At 44.2% G+C, this 23,353-nt stretch overlaps 1 protein-coding gene across 1 annotated transcript in view; it reads left to right on the top strand.

Annotated features, from left to right (window-relative positions):
* The window catches only part of ttc28 (tetratricopeptide repeat domain 28), a 166,687-nt gene that overhangs the window by 100,753 nt on the left and 42,581 nt on the right, over nt 1-23,353 (top strand). Inside the window, exons 3-5 of the mRNA XM_022754123.1 lie at nt 697-844; nt 5,753-6,025; nt 7,247-7,377. Of these exons, the coding sequence (XP_022609844.1) occupies nt 697-844; nt 5,753-6,025; nt 7,247-7,377 (552 nt within the window). The remainder of the gene's footprint in view (nt 1-696; nt 845-5,752; nt 6,026-7,246; nt 7,378-23,353) is intronic.

The raw sequence follows: 23,353 nt of genomic DNA, 5'->3' as shown, positions 1-23,353 counted from the left end.
AGTAGCATGCAGTTTATGTCTCAGTGGTACTGAATTATTATGCTTGCAACAATGTGACTCTCTATGCTCTGTGAATAAATGACTGGATGACAAATGTGTTTAATTTTTGCCTGCTTGAAGAGCCGTTCACGTATCCAAAACATGACACAAGAGCACATCTGATGTAAAAATACGGCAAAAACAGACTGTGGCCAGTCGTGTTATTATTTTACAACTGCGTCCTGACAAAGGGAACGCACAAGCTGAAGTATTTATGGGTGTTCTTTTATTGAGCTACAGACCGACTTGAGTAAGTAGCTCTCTCTCATTCTCCTTTTTCTTTCTTTTCACTTTTCTTCCTAGCAGAGCCAAAGAGAAATCCCAAGGCTCTACATGTGTGCAGTTCACTCCCACAGCAAACACAAGAAATAAAATATTGAACAGAAAAACAATAGTTGCTCCTGAGAAGGCAGCCAGCCAGAGTGTAACATGTGCATTTATGTAAAACTTATAATCCAATTAACAAGTACAAAAAACCCAGTGATCACTCTATTATGGGAATACAAAGGAGAGAAGTGCCATGTTCCGAAAACTACTCATGTGGAAAAAATGCAAATGGCGTGAAATGAGTGTGTCTGGTAATGTGTTTGTATAAAGACTCATGCTGTGGCACTAGAGTGGAGCCCTGATCACTCTCTCTGTTACCTCTCTCTACAGGCATACTTCCGACAGGGTGTTGCCCTTCAGTACCTTGGTCGCCATGCCGACGCACTGGCCGCCTTCGCCTCCGGGCTGGCCCAAGACCCCAAGAGCCTACAGCTACTGGTGGGCATGGTAGAAGCCGCCATGAAATCACCACTACGAGGTAAGAAATTTGGTAGCTGAGTACGTTTCGTATTTGAGCGTTGACAAGCGCGTTCGCATGTACGGGTGACACTGTCTCTCTGCTTCACGGCCACCTAAAGGCCTGTCCCATAGATAATCCTCACTCTCTGTCAGTCAATAAGCGTGTTAGAGTGACTTTACCTGTCAGTTTTTTTCCCATTCGGCAGGCAGGCCATCTCTCCATCTCTCCATCTCTCTGTCTTTGTGACTGACTGTTGGTGTCAAGTACTTACCTCCGGACTCTGAGGCCTGATGCCTGCAGCTTCAGCATATCTTATTGTCATTCAGGCTGATCACACACACAGATAGCCCCTTATCTTAATGAGCATCCAACACTAATGCCATTGTCTGTGTCTGCCCCTGTGTAAGCCTTTTTCCTAAAGCTGAGTGGATTTATAAGTAGCGCATTCAAGCCAAGATTGTTACTAAAATGTGTTTTTTTTTTTTTCTGTTATGCATTATTATCTGTTGTATCAGCCAAGTGCAGTGACCTGATTGTCCATGAGTAATCCGTGTGGGCCAGCCTAATGAGCCTCAACACAAACCTGGCAACAATTTGACTCGGGATGACCACTGCAGAGGATTTAATATGCCTCAGATCTGGAAGGCACCGACTGCCAGCATACACTGAGTCATCCTGCTGTCTTGCTTTGTCATCACCTGTTTTCCAAACTGTGGTGAAAACTGCGCCTTTTAATCACTGCGGCCTTGTTTTATAATCCAAATTTTACTGAATTGTACAATGAGATCTGTTGCTCTGAGGGGCTTTGTTGTGTGAGGAATCTGCTTGTCTTTGATTGATTTCATACAGCGCTCCTCTGAATATTCTTGTACAAATGCAGAATAAATAAAAAAGATAAAATATCGCGAAGAGAATAAAGAATGAAGGGACCATCTGAGCGACTCTCAGTATATAAGCCTGTCACTGGAACCAAAACAAGAAAAGGGTTTGGGTGTGAGCCCAGACCCGTGCATCATGGACTAGAATGGGTCCTCTCAGTAGGGGAAAACCAACATTTAGCCCAAGCCATTTAATCTCTTAATTGTTTACCCTATTTCCCACAGTGCCAGGCAACCATCAGAGGACCTAATCCAAGGTGTGTTGAGGAGAGGTAGCTAGGTCAAAGGATTAAGAGCAATGATCCTCTCAGAGGGGCTCCTGGCACAGGGGGACGATAATCAATGTTACGCCAGCAAACAGGGAGGATAATCAGTGTTACTCAGCCAAAGTCCCCTGATAAGTGAAAGGTAGGCGAGCGTTGGAAGAGCGTCACAGTCCTGCCATCCGTGTTTATCGGTCACATGGCACGCTCATCCCAGGATTCAGCTTGTTGATTACCTGTCCCGCCAGTCTGATTGAACAATTGTCTTCTGTTTGAACCAAAAATATGGCTTGTGGAGTCATGAAAAGCCCATATATACGTCATATCATTGTACCAAAAGGGCTTTCCACCTGCTTGTTTTGTGTTTGTAAGGACATTGTAATGATACTAAAAAGCTGTAATCCTTTTGTAATTACACTTAAATCTCTTATACCCGTTCGGTAAACACTGCATTATTCCCTTCTGTGTATAAACTCAATGTTGTTGCCGTGTTGCCAAGAAAGAGCTGATTGTATCTAGCTGTGATTGCAGTGTTCACTTATCTCAGTCATTTATCTTACCACAAACATCTCGACACACTCTGATGTTTTCAGTCCTCCCAAAGCACCTTTGTGTTTATTTTGTGCCGCCGAGCAAAGAGATCCAGCTGATGACATTCATACCGAAATAGGCAAATAAATAAATTAAGATAGAGGAAGTCAAATAATGAACCTGAGAGAACAATATCAAGACATATGTCTTCAAGGACTCAGTGTGTTGTGAGTTCATCAAAGCTTGCTTTGTTTCCACGGTAAATTTAATATTAGATGAATAATTCCCCAAATCTTACTGTGTCATATACAATTCAGCCCTTTGTCTCTGACACACACACACAGTACCGCTCCTCCTTGCACAGATCAAGCTTTCCTCTCATTATTGCAGATTTAAACAGCTGTTGTGCTCTCCTGTGGCTCATACTGTAATTCCCACAACAGAGGGCTCTCACACAAGTGGAAACTGGTGCAGTCTCACCTCCCTCTCCTTACTGTATCTCTGTCTCTCCGTCTGCCACTTCCGATCATCCTGGCAGCAGTTTTTCCTCCACTATCAGCATTCTCCATCTGTGTCATTGAACGAGCTGTGGGAAATCAGCCTCTCGCAGTTTTATATATTGGAAGCTGTGTTTTAGTATGTATGCATTCACATGGGTAATATTCTTGCTATTCATCCTGCTCCAGTTCTGTCTTTCATTCAGCTGCTTGGGGCCAGAGAGTGTGCAAAGGGTCCATTGGCTGTTAATTATTGGATTGTTTTCCCGCGTATGCCAACTAAAAAGGGTATTTCACTTGAAGATCCCCTTCAGATGAACCATAGAGGAGACGGTTTCACAGTGTGGCAGTTATTGACCCCAGCTGAATCATTTGCAGTTCAAAAGATTGTCCTTTAACTGGAGGATCTGGACCCTGTGTTCATTAGCATCTGTCCTACTGAGGTGCCTTTGAGCAAAGTGCCTTTGATTCTTAAACATTATACACACCAGAGGAGCTGCTATGTAATTGTTATGTAAAGTAAGCAAGGGGGGAATTGTTCTACAGAGATCAATTTCATGTCACATTATTACTTACAGGATAAGATTATATATACTTTCTACATTTTATTGCCAACAAACCCAAAGAAACAACAAAAATATATAATATCACCAGCCGGATCTTTTCAAGAAGATCCTGCGTTTATCTTGTCATAGTGACAGATATCATGCATAACCAAAGCCATGCTGGTTCCAGAAATTTATAATTATAATAGGACAGGATGGTAATGCTCTGTAATATTATTCACTGGTGTTGTATGGCTGCACAATTAATTGAAATATAATCGAAATCGCAATATGGCCAAGTGCAATATCCAAATCGCAGGAGCTGCAAAAATCGCAGGAGCTGCCATTTTTTTTGACAAAATTTTTGATAAAATGTGTCACACCTTTGTTGTGCAGCGTTAGCAGCATTGGTGCATCAGAGATGCAACAAATCATATTCTCCAGACATAAGGGAACATACATTTTTGTTTGGTAACAAAAATTACATAATCATCATTTTTAAATGTTTTTCAGTGAAAATGAAATGCAAAAACGCAACATGTTTTTTTTTTTTGCATATTGTGCAGCCCTACTATTAGTAATTAACATAAATGCTAAGAATAAAATTCAAAGAATAATTCAAATTTTGCAGTATTCCACGGCTTTACCAGTCCCACTGATGATACGTCCTCAAATACAGGAAAGGAGAGCGCAGGACTCTTGTCAGACAAATGGGGAGAAAGATACTGTAGAGGTCGAGTGATGCTCCGTTAGCTGTGTGCATGTCAATGAGGGTGAGGTTGCAATTCTTGCTTCATATCTTGATACAAAGCTTGGTAAACACTAGCTAAAGCATTTGACTTTGTGTGTGTTGTGTGCCTGTGTATGTGCGGTGTGTGTGAAGCAACACACTCAGATGTTGTCATAACTACCTGTTTATGAATGCGGCAGCCATGGCACCTTTTTAAAAAAGCATTCTCTCAGTGTTTGATTTATGACTCAGCGCTCGGTGTCACTCTGAAGGCAATTACAAGCTATGAATGGATATTATATGCACGCACTGTCTCTGTAAGCACGACATTCTGCCAAGTGCTGGAACACAAGCGATGCTCTTGAAAGAGCATCATCAGTTATGCTTTTGAGCGCTTGTGTGGGGAAGCATCTCATATTGTGTGTGCGTGCGTCTAGGTGAATTAGCATCTCTGTGTGTTTTCGAAGAACTATTGAGTTTGTTCAGATATTGTGACTGTGTGCTTGTTGCGCCTAAATGTTTGTCTACACAAATTAAAGTAACAGTTTATGAAAGCTTGGGCCTTATGAGAAAATGTAGAATACACACGCAGCCACACACATCCAGTTGGTGCAGGCACATTAACACCGTGTAGTCTTCTGTAAAGCACTTTGGCCTAATTAGTAGCAGCTCTGCTTAAAATATTTGCAAATACAGGGCCATGAGATGCACTCCTATACATGAATGCAAATATATACTGATACATAAATGCATCAAAAGACACACACACATATGGGCGTGCCCCCCCCCCCCATCCTGTTGTTCGATGCTGGTGTCTGCCAGAGGGCTTTGTAATCTGAAGGGGCTGTGGATCCTGAATCCCGCGCGGCACCGCCATTGATTTATGTCATTGTGTGCATTTTCAGCCTCTTCAAAGGTCACCTTGTGTGTCTCCTTTACTCTGCATTCCTCCGCCGCTGCTACTGTTGTGCATTAGCTGCATTAGTTTCCCTGTCACTCCTTTAAACTGTATCTCAAAACCCACCCAGCCCGCTCTATTCTCTCGAACAGCCATATCAACTGACACGAAGAGAAAGGCAGAAATATAATTTCGCTGCGTGGTTTGTAAAGACAGTTGCCCACAGTGGTCTAAACTTGTGCCATTTTTATGCAGCGCTGTCGGAAATTGCCTGAGATTACCCCGGTCTAAGTGGATGGAACAGAAAAATGGCTTATATGTTGAGTTATTGTCAGTGAAAGCCGTCACTCAGCCAAGCTACAGGCTATGCTTATCTGGGCAGACAAAACACACCCATTACTGGAGGAAAGTAGAATCTGAATTCAGACAGCAGTCACATTTGTCAGCGTTGGTAAACACGTAACACAGTTACCGCAATTAACGTCAGATATTGTTGTCAGTTACCATGTCAGCACAAGGTTATGTTGTGGCATATTTTGGAGTCTGTTTTTAATCTCCGTCTTACTCATGTCCTCCCTGCACAGAGTCTCTCGAGCCCACCTATCAGCAGCTGCAAAAGATGAAGCTGGACAAAAGTCCCTTTGTGGTGGTGTCTGTGATTGGCCAGGAGCTGCTGACAGCAGGCCACCACACGGCCTCTGTTGTGGTGCTGGAAGCCGCTTTGAAGATCGGCACGTGCAGCCTCAAGCTCCGCGGCTCCGTCTTCTCGGCCCTCAGCAGCGCCCACTGGTCTCTGGGCAACACCGAGAAGAGCACCGGCTACATGCAGCAAGACTTAGAGGTGGCGAAGACCTTAGGTAAGAGGCCTGAACCGGGGTAGAGGGAGTAATCATTATTATTATCATTATCATCTTTATCATTTTTTTGATTACTTTTTTGATTAATCATTTAGTCACATTATGTCCCAGAGCCTAAGGTGACATTATGAAGTAGCTGATTCCACCCAACAGTCTAACATCAAAAGATATTTGACTTTAAATGATATAAAACAGAGACAAGTAGCAAACCCTCACTCATTTTTCTTGATAAATGAAACAACTAATAAATTATCAAAATGATTGGCGATAAACTCAATACTTTGGTTCATGACTAAAGCAATGACATTCCCATGAACATGGTAAACACTAGATCAGCTAAACATCATCACCTTAGCAATATTTATCGTCGTGAGCATGTTAGCATACTAACTCAAAGCAGGAGAAAACTTGGCACATCTGTTTTGTGAGGCAGGTGTGTAGGAGCAGGGGGAGTGGATCCAAAGTGGCAATCAAAAAGATCCCGCACACTGCCTGACTTGCAACAAACAAATGCATGCAATGTTTCGGTCCTAAACCTTCATCAGGCAAATCTGCATACTAACTCTACCATTTAACTCAAAGCACTGCTATGTACAACTCCACAGAGCTGCTAGCATGGCTGTAGACTCTTAGCCTTCCTCTTGTGTATCTCAATTAAAGCAGAATACCAGTGTAATTTCTAAATGTTAGTCAGGAAAATAAATAACATTTTGTTTAACTGGGAAATAACTGGGAAGATGAGAGAGGGTTTGAGAGAAAGGCAGTAAAGGAAAGAGAAACTTAGGAAGGTAAGATAGAAAATGAAAACAGAGAGTAGCACTGACTGGCTCCACTCTTCACCCCCACACAGTTTGACACATGACTGGGCAGAGCAGCTGGAGATAAGGAGCTATGGTTCTCAGGTAGAGCACAGAGAGTTGTGCTTTGCTTTGGCCCTGTCTGTGGGGCCTCTCTGTCAGGCAGAAATAATAAGGCTTTCCCCTCTCACCCTCTGGAGCATTGAGATCAACACTACCAGCTGTCAGGGAAGCCGCTCTACTGTGGAGAACATATAACGGCCACTTTCCCTTTTAAGGGAGCAGTGGCATGTCGGTGGCATAGATGTGGTTCATCACATCACCGTTCAACAGTGACGGTGGGATGATGTGAAGTAAACACCAGTTGCTTTGTAATCATGTAGGCTGTACTGTAAATACTCGTTTTGGTTTTTTTCCTCTCCAGGTGACCAAACAGGGGAATGCCGTGCTCATGGGAATCTGGGCTCGGCATTCTTCTCCAAGGGAAACTATCGTGAAGCGCTGACCAACCATCGCAACCAGCTGGTTCTGGCCATGAAGCTAAAGGACAGAGAGGTAAGAGGCTCACACAGGGTGGGCTTGAAAGCAGTTACAGCAGTTTTAAAATGGATGGTGCTAACTTTCATTGCAGAGGACAATGAATTGAGGTTACAAAGTTCTTTTTTTTTTTTTTTTTTTTTTTTTTTCTGAGTGTCTTATCATGTTGTAGGGGTGGGATTGTGCTGTGCCCAGCATTCTTTAGTTCTGGCTGTTTAGAGGGTATCTGAAGGAGGAGTGTGAAGGACACAGAGATGCTGCTGCTCTTTGTCTATTTAAAAAAGTGGGTGTCAAGTTGGTGCAGGGAACAGATGAAGGTGATGGGGGAGGAGAGAGAGTGAGGCAGTTGAAGGAAAGGCCAATAGGATAGCCTCAGCAGCTGGTTCACCTTATTATCAATGCAAACCATTTATGCAGATATAATGCAGATGTTTATCTGGTTCATGTAGCACTAAGTCTGGGGCTTTGGAACATACGCCTGTTGTGGAATGTAATTTACACAGATTAAGTTGTTTGAATATGGGGCAGAGAAAAGGAAAAAAAAGGGTGGGAGGGAGAGAAGAGCATGAAGGAGAGGGAGAGAAATGAGGTTCTTTACTGTTTCGTGCCCTCTTTCTCTCCCTCAGTCTGTCTCCTACCTCTCTGTCTCTCTCTCTGCCCGACCTCTGTGGTCATTGTTGGGGGGTGACAGGTGCTTGTTCCAAACACAATTTCCGTCACACAAGGAGAAGAATGGCCTCCGTTTCCCCTTCATTCCTTATCCTCCCCACCAGGCCGACGGGCCTGCTTGTTTGTGTTGCCTGATATCAGGAGACATTTAAACAGTCCAGTCAAACACAGCACAATGCACCAGGATGAAACTAACAGCTGAAGAATGGGGCCAGAGGTCCCCCTTGACATCTCTCCCTCCCACAATTTGAGGATATGTGGAGAGCAAAACTATTATTATGAGTCTACAAACACCAGTGCCAAAAACCTCTGTCATGTAATGAGGTTAGAGAGAGAGATGGGGTGAGAGACATAAGAGGACACAGACAAGGTCCTTAGTGTCTGCTCTGAGGGTTCGACTGCTCTGCACATTGTTGGCTTTAGCAGTAATTGGCCGACCAAATGTCTGATTGAATGGTCTAACTTGCGAGTATGCGTGCAAGTGTATTCACTGTATCCCTGCTACCATATCCAGTGCTTTTATGAGTGTTTCTGCACTTAATGACATTTAAAGACCTCGCAGAGTAGTATCAGTATATCAGTATCAAGCTGCTGTATTCCATAGTACGTCACATTTCCAGCCACGGAGGCCCGTGTTACTCACATGTTGCTTCCTAGAGGAAAACAATACCCACGCTGCCCCCCCCCTCTTCATGTTTACACACAAAGGACAAAGTACCAGAGTGTCCCAGTGGCCAGTGGAAGTCATTAAGAACCACTAATAGTTGCATCATATGCAAAACGTCCCTATTGGCCCTGCACGGCCCACCCTACTACCCCCCTTCCTCCCCTTGTTCCTCTGAAGGCCCCCTAATCAGAGTCATATGTGTGTCACACCACCTGGTCTCCCTCAGAACACACTGGAGCCTGGCGGATAGCTCATTACGGCCGTCCTGGTGTTTTTGTTTCTGATGTGGACTTTTTATCTGGCCTTTCTGAAACTGAGGTCACTTCCTAGAGACTGGGGACAGGATGTTGTTTCTCACTGTGATTTCCAGTGTGCTGCCCACAGTCTGGGAGTGCGGAGAAGACAGAGAAGAGACTTAAACGGAGGAAGTGGCATTCATTCCAGTGATATAGGAATCTGTGCCATATGTGATTTGAAACATCTTTGATTAGTCTGCACTGCAGTTTCTGAGAATTTCCCCGAGACTTGAGTGAAATCATATACATGGTGAAATGTTTGATTCAATAAAAGGACCTGGTGGACCATGTGGCTTTGATATGATGTGGGGTGTGGGTTTAGATTCTGTTGAGCTTCAGGTTTTGATTGTGTGGGTGAAAAGCTTGGAAGATGATAACAGAAACATTTAATGAACTCTATGAACTTGATACGTGTGTGTGTGTGTGTGTGTGTGTGTGTGTGTGTGTGTGTGTGTGTGTTTAACCAATCCTAGTCAGCCCTAGTCTTTTTTCCTCACATTAGATAATATTGCCACCTTTCAAAGAAAATCCAGTTTATTATTTTTGTATTTTTCTGGCCATCACTCCTATCCATTCCAATAAGCTTATACTCATCATGTTAATTGTTGACATCTGTGTTAGTTAAATGGTCAAATTTCCCAAACTGTCTGTTATAAGCCTCCATCACATCTTACACACCGACTTCCAGGTTCAACTATGACCTATATCGTCTTTAGAGTTGCAATGAAGATTCATTTCGCACATTTTAGGATCATTTGAACGCTCATGTTTCTTGCCATGCTGAACCTCCCTGGAGCGTTGTCATAGCAATTACAGTACAATGTTATCATAACCGGTAGAAATTATGTCCAAGACACAGAAAATGTGGTGCAGTTGTAATAGACTGGAATTATAACCTGATCCCCTTAAAGGTGGCAATATAATACAGTGTTTGTGTCCCTAGGTACCTTAACGTCTATGTCTGCTACAGTAATACCAATACTAATATCACAACTAATACTATGTAGTAGTGTAAATCAAAGCTCTGGGATACTGCAACAGTTAAGCTACTGGTCTCTACTGCAGGGTGAACAGTGGCCTGTGTGTGATGAAGGAGCAGAGAGAGACAAAAAGCAGAGATGAGTGTTCTCTATAACTCAAGAGGCAGCACAGTACCTTGCTCCTGTTATATCAGTGAAGGAGCCATGTATGGGATCTCTTTTCATCTTCTAATAATCTCCGCTGTGGCTCTTTACAGCACAGTGCAGCACAAAAAAAAAAAGGCAGGGTTAGTGTTGGCCCCTTGCCTGTGGCTGAGCAGCGGACTCTGTGACACCAATAAATCGTCATGAAGCTGACCAGGAAACTCATCTATAAAGACAAAAAACTGAAAAAAAAAGAAAACAAAACAGGAACGAAGGCAGAGCTGGGAAAAGGCTCAAAGAGTGAGTGCTCTGTCATCCGCGACTGGGACTGGGAGCCGCAGTCCAAACCAGTGAGGTCATAGGCTAGCGTGAAGTTAGTGTTTTTCTTTAGCTCGTTGCCTTTTGGAAATATCCTTAGCAGATTTTCAGCTGTCATATATACTGCAGCTAGAACATAAACACACTCTCTAGTCTTTTTAGCTGTGTGTGTGTCTTTTCCAACTTTTGTTTTTTCGTCCCAGTTTCCACACCTGGCTTTATCCAAGGCCTGCCAGTAACTGTCTTTAACAAAGGCCTTCTCTATCATTTTGAAAGAAAGCTGTTACACTAGGTCTTTCCTCTTTACTCCCTCTCCTGTCCCCTCTGTTTGTCTGTGACGTTTTCATCTTAAATAGTAGGTTTAAGTAGAAGGAGGTAACCCCTAATTTGGGGTGTGAGTATTTAGGAGAAACTGAGGCGGGCTGGCAGCGGTGCACTCTGTAATTATGTCTCGTGTGATGTTAAAAAGAGTCTCCGCCGCTGACTCCCCCAACCCCAAGTTGAAGTGGAAATCACGATCAGGAAAAAGTAAAAAAGGATGCAAACAATGTTTTTTTCCACAGGCTCGGCAGTTCTACTCTGTCTCTCACCGCCAATCTCTTTTTTTAAAAACTTTTGCTTTGTTTATCTATGCTCTCTCTCCCTCTCGCTCCATCTGCCGAAAGGAATTTACTCAAACTTTGCCCCTTAACTCTGAAAGTGACATGGACTATTTCATCATGGGTGTTTATCTTGCTGCTAGTTTGGGGCTGTATGGATCCTGCTGGACCCAAGCTGGTATAATGAGGCTGAAGACTGAGAGATGAGCCTCCAAATAAGGGGTGAGGAAGAGGGCTAAGCGTGGGTGTTCCTCTTGTCAGGGTCAGGGTTTGTCAGTGTTTGTCAGCACTCTAGCAGAGGAGGGGATCATTAAGGAGTCATTAGGGTATGGACGTGTGCCTCCACCACCTTTCATGGGACTCATGCTAATAGAGGATGGCAGAGGGTGGGACTTGGCACCCTTGTCTCTTTTCTTTAGCCCCCACTGCTTTGCTGATTAAGAAGGAGGATTTGGGGATGATTAGAGGGGCTAATTTAGCTGAAATGCAGGGTGGGGGCAGTAGGAGAGCAGTGTCTGACTAAATGAAAGGCAGCACTTGTCTTGCTCACTGTGCTCCCTTCACAGGGCAAGGTAGCCTGTGAGTGCGAGCAGCAGCCGATATTACTTTTCTAGTATAAAGCACAATGAGCAGTACTACCACATACAGAAGTACTTGCCTCCTCACCTGCACTGCTCGACTGAGGCACAGAGCTGTCCGTGGAGCAGCAGCTCTAACAGCATGTCCAGCCCGCTGTGCCTTAATGACACACAGGCTCTCCCCGGCCCAGTGGTTTAGAACTGCTCTACAGCAGCTCGCTTAGCCATGAATCATGAGAGATGGACGGCAGGCATCAGCCAATGGGCCATAACCAGAACTGGGAAACAAGGATTTGTGTGTGTGTGTGTGTGTGTGTGTCTCTGTGTGTGTGTGTGTGTGTGTGTGTGTGTGTGTGTGTGTGTGTCTCTGTGTGTGTGTGTGTGTGTGTGCGTGCGTGCGTGCGTGCGCGTGCGTGCGCGTGCGTGTGCGTGTATAAATGGAAGCGCACATCTGTGTTCCTCCTATTCCAATGTCATGTGAATGCATCATGTCCTGTACATGTGCATGTTTGTCTTGGAGTGTCTCAGTGTGTTTGCACAGAAATGTGAAGCACATTTCTCAGAAGAATGTAAGGATTGTAAAAATGTTTTGTATGTGTGTAAAATCTGAGACAGTTTCCCACCTTATGGTGGGTTTGAACTGCCCTTGAGATTTATTGCTCTTGATTTGATTGTTGCAGCACATACACATCGTTTTAACAAATCAGCAGATGTGCTTGTGTGTGTGTGTGTGTGTGTGTGTGTGTGTGTGTGTGTGTGTGTGTGTGAGTGAGAGAAAGCTTGTGCGCGCATGTGTGAATGTGTGACTGACGCCTGTGGCTATGATTTGTGCTTGTACAGGTTGCAGTGTAATGGTGTATGTACTGGCTTACCATGTCCCGTAAAATACCATTGACCCAGAACATGGAGCCCTGCGTGTGCACGCACGGCAAAATCAAGGATCATAAACATGTATTCCCTCTGTGTGTGTAGGCGCATTTATGCAAACCTGTGTGTGCGCTGTGCATTTGCTGCATTCGAAGGTGACGCAGCTTTGTGTCTTCCCCAGTGGAGCATTTGGAAGGCTGTCAGAGAGATGAATGACTGCCGTTATATCGACTACTGCTCTGCTTCTCTGCCGCCTCCTCTCTCTCTCTCTCTCTCTCTCTCTCCCTCTCCCTCTCTCCCTCTCTCTCTCTTTCCTTAGTGCCCCATGCTCCATTTCTCCTCTCCTCTGCCCTTCCACATCACCTCACCTTCCTTTCTTTTCTTCTCTTCCACCTTATCCCTTGCCCACACCTTCTTTTTCCCCTCTCTCAATTATTTTTTTCTCCTCTCTACCCATGTTTGTCTTATCCTTTCTCCATTTAGCAGAATCTTAGGCCATGTCACCACATTTTGTGGGAGAGTGGCATTTAGAATGAGTAGACACAATGCAGTTTTAAAGGACTCTTTGCTATCAGGGGCTTGTATTTTTAAATTGGGTCTACAAAGCTGAATGCCATGGACTCCTACTTGAAGCATCAATACGCAAGCATCACAAGCTGCTGCTGCTTATGCCACTCTAACAAATCCTTAATCTAAACACTGCAGTGCCTTGTGTAGATTGAACTGCTCACAATTGGGAATTTGAGTAATTTGTCTTGAATATTACACCTTGTCTATCTTTTTTTCTCCCTTGCTGCTCCAATCAATGGCAATACAGGGGGATAGATTAGATAACAAATAAACAGTGACACGGTCACAGGAGACTCCTTCGCTTTCTGATACGCTGTTGTGGTGCACTATATGATTATAGATGACAACCAACAGACATATAGATAGTGCTGATCAGAGGGAGGAGGGGATCCAGCAGGCTCCTTAGGGTTTCCACTGCACCACAGGACACTGAGTGCGCCATGGAGATTGTAATCATTAGGAAAATCAAACGTCCGATCATTAATCTTGGCAGAGGGATTTGTTGTCACACGGCAAGAGGGATGAAGACGGAATGTGCCAACTCATCCTCTCTAGATAATGGCTGGCGATAAGGGATGGAGCCCGATTGAAGGCGTCAGCCAGCAGAACGTTAGTTCAGATGGCTCTGATTGAAATGAATTGCATGTCTGTGTAACTGAAACACTCCAAACTCCATTTCTTCCCAGTATTTTTGAGTGGTCCCATTATAGTTCTTACTTTCTGGAAAGCTTGCGATCGGTCCAGAGAGAGGCTGGCTAATGTGTTGGCTTTCAACCGGAGTGATTAATTCATTATCTGATCCCATCAATGCAATCCTTATTACAGAGTTGGTGAGTCATTTTCATTAAAATTCTGATCCCTGCCATCGGGGCAATCTAAGTGTTATTCACTGGTGACCAAAAATGCATCAGAGTCCAAACTCGGGGCAGACCTCCCGGCTAGACCTGGCACTCCCTGCTCCTCCTCCCCTCTGGCCTGGGTCCAGCCCAGCCCTCATCCAGGCTGGCCAAAGAGCCATTTAAAGCTCTGGAACTGCATCCCTTTCTCCAGCCCGATCGATAGTGGAGCTGTCAGCAAGACGAATGGAGGCTTTAGGAAGTCCATTTTAATGAAGGAGACGGAGAAGGAGCAAGGGAAAGAGAGGTACTTGGATAAAAGGGAGGGCCAGTAAAGGTGCTTATGAAGGAAAGGAAGGAAAAGGGAGAGAGAGAAAAGGAAAGAGAGAGGCCGAAAAGGAATGTGTGTATGTGTTTATTGAACGTGTGTGTAGAATTATGTGTGTACTGTGTAATGCTGTCTCCAGTGACAAGGGTTGAGGAGGGGTGGACTGGGTTGATTTAGCTACAGTAAGACCTATTTCTAGCTCAGCAGTGTGAAATGGCTCCTTAGCTACAGTAACTTGTAAAGCACACCCCAACACAGAAACCTATATTAGTGGACTGAGGGGATTTCATCTGGCCTGCACACCGACACCACATCAAGTCCTCTGGCTCATGAATCATGTCAGCAGCTCTGTGGTAAAAAGATATTGTTGTGACAAGGGAGAGCTACAAATCCAAGGCAACTCCCTCCACAACTGCCCTCAACAGCACACTGGCTTGCATCAAAAGACTTGTGTACATTTGCATTTAGAAGATGTCCTGTGGAGCAGAGATTTAACTTGGGATTTTGTTTGTTTTCACCCTGTTTAATAGGCACTCTGAGTGAATACCCTTTGCCTTATGTCAATATGGAGAAAAGGCTGCATGCTAATTGATGATTAGGAGCTGAGGGCAGAGGTTAGGCGCAGCCAGTATTGTAGACCAACTATGTCCTTTGGGCGATGGCCTGGCCAAACCCTTTTCTCACTCATTGGAGCAATTACTGGCCCTGATTAGTCAGTGTGACTTTGGAAATTATTGTCGATATATGCATATAGCCAAATACTCACTCTAGTCAGCCAGAGCTCTACTCATCATGCTCATCATGCCTGATAAAACCACTGACATCCAAACAGAAAAAAAAGATTAAAAGAAAAGATGAGTGTTTTAAAAAGAAGCAACACATTTAATGTCTTCCCTTCTTGCCTGAACTAGTGACCCTTATGTTAGCTTTCTCCCATGATACATTAAAGAAATACGGAGCTCCTGCCAGCAGCTTCTAATATTGTCCACACTCTGAATAATAATTACTCAAAAGTAAGCAATAAATGATCAAACAGACAAATCAGCAATGTGTTTGTCCTTCCTTTGATCCTGTATATAGGTATGTGCAATTGCTTAGCTTTGTATCTTGATTCTGTAACCAATATTTACATTAAAAACTCATGCTGCAGTATATTTTGTTCCTCCTCCACTTCCTCCTTTCCCCTGAAAGAGGATGCATTGTGGAAAAAAAAAGCCCCTCCTCCATCTGTGCTTTCCCTTTCTCAGATCTTTAAAGAGTGATGTCAAAGATAGGAACCAGATTAGTCCTCACTACTCGCCCATCTGTAAAATAGAGATGAGCTTGTCCTTAGAGATAAGGTGAAATTCAGATGGTGTGGTGGAGTCTCAGACCAGCGTGTGTGTGTGTGTGTGTGTGTATTTGGGGAATGGTTTCTGTATTACTACGGAACAAGGGGTCTCCCAGGGAGCGAGAGGTCAGCGCAGCTACAAGCGTTTGATGTTTGCATTATATATAGCTGCGGCACACACTGGGATGTAGCAGACAGCATTTTTGCAGAGTGAGGAAATGGTCTTCTGCAAGACTCCCTGACATCACGCCAAAGACGGGGATTATAGCTCCTCAGTTTGGCTGGGCTCGAGCCTCCTAACAACTCCTATACACTGAGACTTGCTCTCGTTCTCTTTCTCACTCCATCTCCCTCTACTCTCATCTTTAGCTTTTGTCCCGAGTTACAGCACTGTCAGCATTCTTGTCCCTGTGGCACAGTATCCAGACCTTCCCCACTCTTTCTTGGACAGGAGCCCTGTGTCTGTACGAGGAGGTGGAATGTGTCTTTGTGGAAAGCGCTCAGAGAAAGCAATAAAATGGAGAGAAAATACGAGGCCCCAAGTGAGTGAAATGAAAGTACTCCATCTTAGGAGGGGACGGAGGCCTACGGGTTCTGTTTATACTTGACCTTGCAGCACACACAGTATGGTCTCTAAATAACAGTCGAGACAGGCTTTAGCTGGCTACACATCAACCTCAAAAAAAAAAAAAAAATCACTCCTGAATGTGTTGTCTTAGATAGAGAAAGGGACAAAGTAGAAACCAGGTTGTAAAATATTCAGTAGAGGGCTCAGAGGTAAAGACTGCTCTGGTGTTTTATTGTAGCCAGACTCAATTTTGAAAAGTTAGCAGCTATTGCTGGTGCTGTCAGCAGGTTTAATTGCAGCTATTGGTTTTTGCTTGTGGCAAGGTGTGGTCATCAGTCATCTCAGGATGGTGGGACGTGGTTCTTTTGTGGTGCCACACACACAAATCGAAACACACAAAATCGCACACATACAGCGAAACTGAAGGGAGATAAGTGCTGCTCACTGACTATGGACAGGGGTGTAGGTTTCATAGTAAATAAAAATAGTGTGTAATGTTTCGTTTTCTTGATCGAAACTTAATGTATTATATAAATAATGCATTTTCATCTTTACTACAAAAAGTAGTGCGCTTCCCCGTTTCCTCTTTGATCGCTGTTCAAATCTTGCATATTTTTAGGAGAATGCAGGAAAGAAAACCCAAGTTTAAAAAATGTGCACACCCCTCACTGCTGCTCAGAAAGCTCATTGGTATGAGTGCATTTTAATAACCGAAGGTGACTCAGATAGGAGTATAAACATTGTGATCAAGTGGATTTTGGCAGCTGTAAGTAAGATGAGATGATGTTTGAGAGATTTTATTGAGTAAATTAAACTGAACATCTGAAATTGGGGCAGCAGAAATAGAATTTTGAAAAGTGTGAGGGGGAAATGTCCTTTGCATACTCAGTGGAAATTGCACCCTTGACTATAGAAGTGATTCTTAGTTCTGTAATGTTGCTGCAAAATGGCCATAATTGGTTCACACAGTGTTTTGTATCAGATTTGCTTCTGCAGATTGCACCCAGCTGCTTGTGTGTATTACGTTATTTGCTTGTGTTGATGAAGAAGTGTGTGAGTGAGTGTGTGTGAGTGTGTGTGTGTGTGTGTGTGTGTGTGTGTGTGTGTGTATGTGTGTGCGTGCGTGCGTGTGTGTGTTTGTGTGTGCGTGCATGCGTGCGTGTGTGTGTGTCTGTGTGTCTGTGTGTGTAATGAGTTGGGCATTTGTGAATATGTGCATGGGCACGTTTTTGACTTCATCACCATTCAGAGAGGCTTAGCGTGATTAGAGTAGTGTGATCCTCTGAAGAGTTAATGATGAGAGAAGCAGTAGCTCCACAGAGGCCAATCACACACCAGCCTCTGACAGCATGCAGAGGCTTATCTTGCTCTATGTATTGTGTGTATGTGTGTCTTTCTCTCTCTTTCTCTCTCTCTCTCTCTGTATGTGTATGTGTGTGTGTATGTGTGTAACTTTGCGTTCCATGCATGGCTTTTAATGCGTGGGAACATATATGAAGGGATTTCAGCTATCATTTCTCACATGATAATGTTTGTTATCATCTACCCTGAACACCATTAGAATATGCATGATTCCTTTGTCTGTATGTTTGACATTTGGGGGTTTATGGACATACAAAGCAGAATCCATAATCATATAGCTTCATTATGCCAGTGTCAGACATAGATCTAGCACAGGAGGGGCTAGGGTACCATCGGGTCTAGTTCAGGGCTGCACTGCACACTGAAGAAGGCCAATGGCGGTTTCCCCCTCCCCACACTCCAGGGGACTGACTGACAGGCTTAATGACACTGTCGGGGTTACAGCACGTCTCCAACTCATTTTCGAATGTGATTGAAGTTCGCAGTGGGTAGCTTTTCATCAGTGTTGAGCAGACAAAAGGGACCTTTTCAGTGTTGTCTTTGTATGTGTGTGCAGTTTGTGTGTTTGCACATGTACGCCTGCAGCTCTGAGGAGATGCACAAGAGAAAAATCACTTTATGCTTGTTATCCGGGCTATGTCGGAATCTCACGTTCGCTGAGATGATGAGTTTTGTATGGGCTTGTCTCCAGTGTGCACTACACTCTTTTATTGCAAACCGTATATAAACACTGATGTACTTTCAGACAGACACTGAGCAGAGGAGACTGCACAAACAGGATTTTATGTCTGGGTCAGTGTGTCATTAAAGCCGCTTGTCTTTGTGTAGTGTGCAGAATTTACAAGATTTATTATGAACAGAAACTAAATTTAAAGAGAACGTTGTCAGAGGCTTAGTGGACAGGTATAAGAGTAATGCAGCGTATGGGAAGTTTTATGTAAACTCTAGTCTTTTTCCCCAGTGTCCATAGCGGCGTGTCCATTGGCTGTGCTGCTCAGCGGACTCTGGTTACAGTCCACCTCAGTTTAGGCCTGAGCCGTTCGTTGCTGCAGATGTGGGATGAGTCATGTAATAGTTGTTGGTGTTGGCTCAGCTGTATTACTAAACCCCCTCCTCCTTCCCACCCCTCCTTTCTCATTTCCGCCCCTTTCCTTGCTCTCTTTTTCTTAGGTCCTCTACACTAGCCCGCTCGCCTTTGTTAGGCAGCAGTTCGGCATATGTTATGGCTGTGAAGCCTGCATCCTGTCACTTAATGGCAGCGTAAAAGTGGCCTGTGATTGCTTCATCACACCAGTGTGAAGAGGCCAATCTAACACAGACAGAAATCCACTTTGTTTGAAGCCGCACAGGGTTTTTTTTTTTTTCCTATCGTGCTTCTTCTTGACTGGTGGAAGGAGAATTCGGATGGTGCTTATGTGTCTGCTCTGAGTCAGCTGACATCCTTCGGCTCTTGCTCAGCTTACAAAGCCCCCCACCCCCACCCCCCACCTGGAACACCTTCTTTTAGCTTCAGCTTGTCCTCAGTGGGGAGAGTTTAGCAGAGCCAAGTGTTCCTCCTACGCTGGCAAATCCCACTTCTTACATTGCGTGACCTCAACACAACAGGCATTCCAGAAAAATCAGGCCTTCAAATTCCAACACAGTCCCTGCAGAGTGTTTGGTAAACATATTCCCCTCTGTGCTAGCTGTCTAGCTCTGCCTCCTTCTTCCCTGAGCAGCCCTTTTCCCTTCATGTATCATTGTCCATTAGGATGTATTGCTGCTTCTTCCTCAGAAAGCTTTCGTTTAAAGGAGCGGAGACAGATGTGTGTTTTTGTGGGCACAGGATGTGTTCTAGGAACAGAAAGCAGCTCTAAGCAAATGTGCATTTCGGTTGGCTCGGCTGAGATGCCCACTTAATTTGTGGCTGAAGGGCTGTAACAAAAGCCAATCACCCTTCCACTCTGGCTTCTATTCTGCCAGAGGCGAAAGATACAATCAGGGCCCCTGCTAGCAACTATTTACCCTCCCTGTCAATCAGAGTCCTGTGGCGGGTGCTCACAGCTGGAGGCGCCACTGGCAGGTGGCCCAGCATCTCCTGGAAAACATGCCTTAAAAGCAGCATTTATTTCCCGATCGTCCCTTCCTGTCTCATCCGCACGGCAACCGACGCTGCAACTTGGCACGCCTCTGATTTCTCATCTGCCATCATCTTTATCTCTCTGTCTACCTGGTTGACGGAGGTCCATATTACCTGAAAATGAAAGGTATCAGTGTAGCTCTGCTGTACTGTCCTGGGAAATTTTTGGACTTAAGGAAACTAATTAGGCAATTCTGGTTTTGATCCTTCTGCCTTCATGCGCACAGACACACACACACACACACACACACACACACACACACAACACACACACACACACACACGTTCAAAACAGGGACGCAGTCGCCCCAGGAGGCACATGTGTCTTGGATGGGACATGGAAAGGAATGTTCCTGGGATTTGGTTTCCATCATGCTGCACTAAGGGAGCTTACCATCCTCATGGTCTTAAATCTCTGTCACAGTGGGAGGTAGCGTGTGCACACATGTGTTTTTGAGCGTGTGTGTGTGCATATGTGCATAATGTGTTTATGGATGTGATAATACAGCCCAGCAGTAAGATCCTCCTTTTAGTCTTTATCAGGCGCACCAGTTCTGTCCGCCTGGGGCTAAAGCGAAAGGCCCAGTGGTGCTGAAAGCATGGGGTTAGTGTGGTGTAGCTTGGAGGAGCCACAGTCTATGGAGCAGTGAGGTGCGGAGGTGCTTTAGAGGGACAGCCCCTTCTTTTCATCCCACCAAGTGTTGGTGTTGATGCTGTGTTCTGCAGGCTGCCCAGGCCACAGTAGCCACCCTCACCAGGCTTGTAATTACATTTGGGGAATAAAAGCACAGAGGGAGGAAGGGATTTAAATGGTTTGTGTGCTGTGCTGGAGGTAGAACGAGGTGCTTTCGCCCTCTCAGCTGCATGTCATTGTGGATTTATTTGCCCACCACTTCAGAGTATGAGTCAGTATAAGGCATGATTGAGCTGGCTATTTGACTTACAGGTAAGAGATGGGAGGTTGTTCTGATGGAGGTTTTTCTATTTATTATTCTTATAGATGTCGACTTTTTCCTTTCGCATTTAATGGAAGAAAATATTCAGCTGCACTTGGTGGGGTACAGGTTACATTTCATATAGTCTACCTTGATTTGTCAACAGGACCACCTTTAAATTCAGTCAACATGCAGAACATATGTTCGTAAACGTATATTGTTCCCAGACAAAGGCTATCACAGTTTGTTTCCTCATTTTATTTTACGTTGAACGTGCTAGCAAACAGTTGTTGACACATCCATCTGAGATCTGAGAGCAATGATAGCATTCATTTGGAGTTTTGCCTCTCGCTACCTGACAAATATAAGTCCAAAATTCACCCTCCTTTTAGATCTGCCATGGTCACCATCAGTTCCTGAAACATCCTGGGCAGATAGCACACAGCGGGTCTATCAGAGCCTTCTTTGTTGACGATGGCTGCCTGCTGCTGCTGGAAACAGGATCGATGGAAGCAGAATCTGTGTGCCAGAAAGCAAAAACAAATGACCTAAAAGAGCCTAAAAAGCCTTTTTTCTTTATTTTAATCACCTTAAAGATTTAGGCGATAACTCTCTATGTGTTAATTACTACAAACAACACACATGGTCAGTTGATCCATAGAAAAACTCACTGATTAGTGGAGCTGTAGGTATCTTGAAGGAAACTGGGTGTTGTGCAAATTTAGTTTCCGTCAGTACAGGTGTTGACGAGTGTCTCTTCTCCAGCGCCTCACTAGAGAACAACTGTTTCTAATTCATAATTGAAGCAAAAACACAGAGAGACTTGAACCTTCTGGCCTCTGGCAGTCACCAGTTTATCATGTTAACCAGGAGCTATGAAGGCAGCCTCTCTTTCACCTCTGTTTCACCAGTGTTGACCTGATGCTGCTGCGATGAGATGTGTGGGAACAGATAATATAAAGATGTGCAGTACTTTTCACTGCTCCAGAAATATACACTCACTTCCTGCTCACAGGTCTAGACATTTTATGTATTTCTTAGACATGAAAACAAAGAACTGAGAAGGTGACAAAGGTAAATGACTGTTCAAGACCTAGAATTTGTTTTTATACCAATTCTCTCTCTTTACTTCTTTCAACATTGGTCTACTTGAGATTCACAGTAATTTTGTGAATCTCACCTTTTCATATGACAAAAGAAAAACACTTAAAACCAAAGCAATTGAAAGCAGCCATGCATCCTTCTATTTCACAGAAATCTGATGCAGTCTAAACCCATTAGGCATGAGTTACTCGTGGCGACAGATAGATCAGAGGGGAGCAGCACAAAAGCTCTGTCTCCCCTCTCAAAGAGAACTGTGAGGTGCTGAGAGTCTGGACATTTGGTTGTCACTCTTCATTTCTTTCATTGTGTCAGGCTGCTCCAGGCAACAGCTCTGGCTAGCTCATATTGATCTGGGTCCTCAGACCTTAACCTGTGTTCTCTTATCTCTCCTCTCCTCTCCTCTCCTCTCCTCTCCTCTCCTCCTCCTCTCCTCCGCCACCGAACAAAATGGAATTTTTCATGTACTATTGAAAAGGTTTGGACTATGTAGTACTATATGTCAGGCCTGATTTGTCCAGCTGTGTGGGCTGACAGGGATGGTGCCTCCCATCCCTGGGCCTCCAAAATGCCCTTGAATAACCCTCGCCTCCTGCGTCCTTGGATTGACTGCCCGACTTCCTGCTGAATGCTCTCAGATGCAAGTGGGGGCCTGCAAGCTATGCTATATTTGGCACTGTGTCCTCAGACGCAGCAGGAAGCTGTAACAACAGCTAATTATCTTTTAATGGATAGACTTTGAAAATGACGTTGTATCATCAGATGTTGCATCTTTTAATCTAACATTAGAGTCTTAGGGTCCCATGTTACGCCTGGCGCAAAGCTGCACAAAGCGAAACGCAAGTCTATTCGCTAGTTTCTGAGCGAGGCAGTTGTAGCTTTCCCGAATAGCGCCCACTTTTTTAAATAGCAAATACACTTGGTCTTAAAATGAGGTGTGGACAGGCGCATTGTTAGTGCATTGCTATCTTGAGGCAGCAGACAGCAATTGCATGATTGACCGACAAAAACCTTGTCTGAAGTCAGTGGCGCAGTATTTCATTTTAAGGGCGCATTATCAAGAGAGTAATACGCGACTACATACACAGGTGCAGCACGCCCACACACTCTGTCTGTTACACACAAGCAGAGTGTGCTGAAAATGCGCTTCAGATGTTTGGATAAGTCAAGTGGAAAATTACAATACTGCCCCTAGAGGGGGGATGTCTCTTGGACATAAATGAGGCTCTGCAGAGAAGTGTTCTTTGGTGCTAGTGTTTCCCATTCATCCCCTAGACTAAATTCTGTTCACAGTTTCATGATAAAGCGAAAATCTATTTACACTTTTCATAATAAACATAAAAGATGTCTAACACTGTCATTTGTTTCCTTGTGTCTTTCTTTGTAGAGCTGTGTGCAGCGCATTGATACAATATATAATCATCTCCACAAATAGAATCTAAGTCTGTGTGAAACACAGCCATTATAATGTGCGGTTTTAGAGGGAGTGGGAGACGGCACTCTGATTGGTTTATAGCGTTACGCCCAAAACACACCGTTGATTAATTGAGAGACTAAGTGCAACCCTTTTGAACCATATGCAGCAACCATTTTTTCCACCTTTAAAATAGAAAAAGTTGTATGGATATGCCCGAACTGTTGAAATCGAGCCCTTTGTGTGTTACTCATTCCACCTGCATAAACTGTGGATCTCTGTATTTTTTTTTTGCTATGACGCAAAGGATTTC

Source organism: Seriola dumerili, unplaced genomic scaffold, assembly GCF_002260705.1.
Source record: "Seriola dumerili isolate Sdu_G_001 unplaced genomic scaffold, Sdu_1.0 BDQW01000017.1, whole genome shotgun sequence".
NCBI classification, from domain to species: Eukaryota; Metazoa; Chordata; class Actinopteri; order Carangiformes; family Carangidae; genus Seriola; species Seriola dumerili.
The sequence above is the reverse complement of the archived record's forward strand: the minus strand, read 5'-3'. Positions and strand labels throughout refer to the sequence as shown.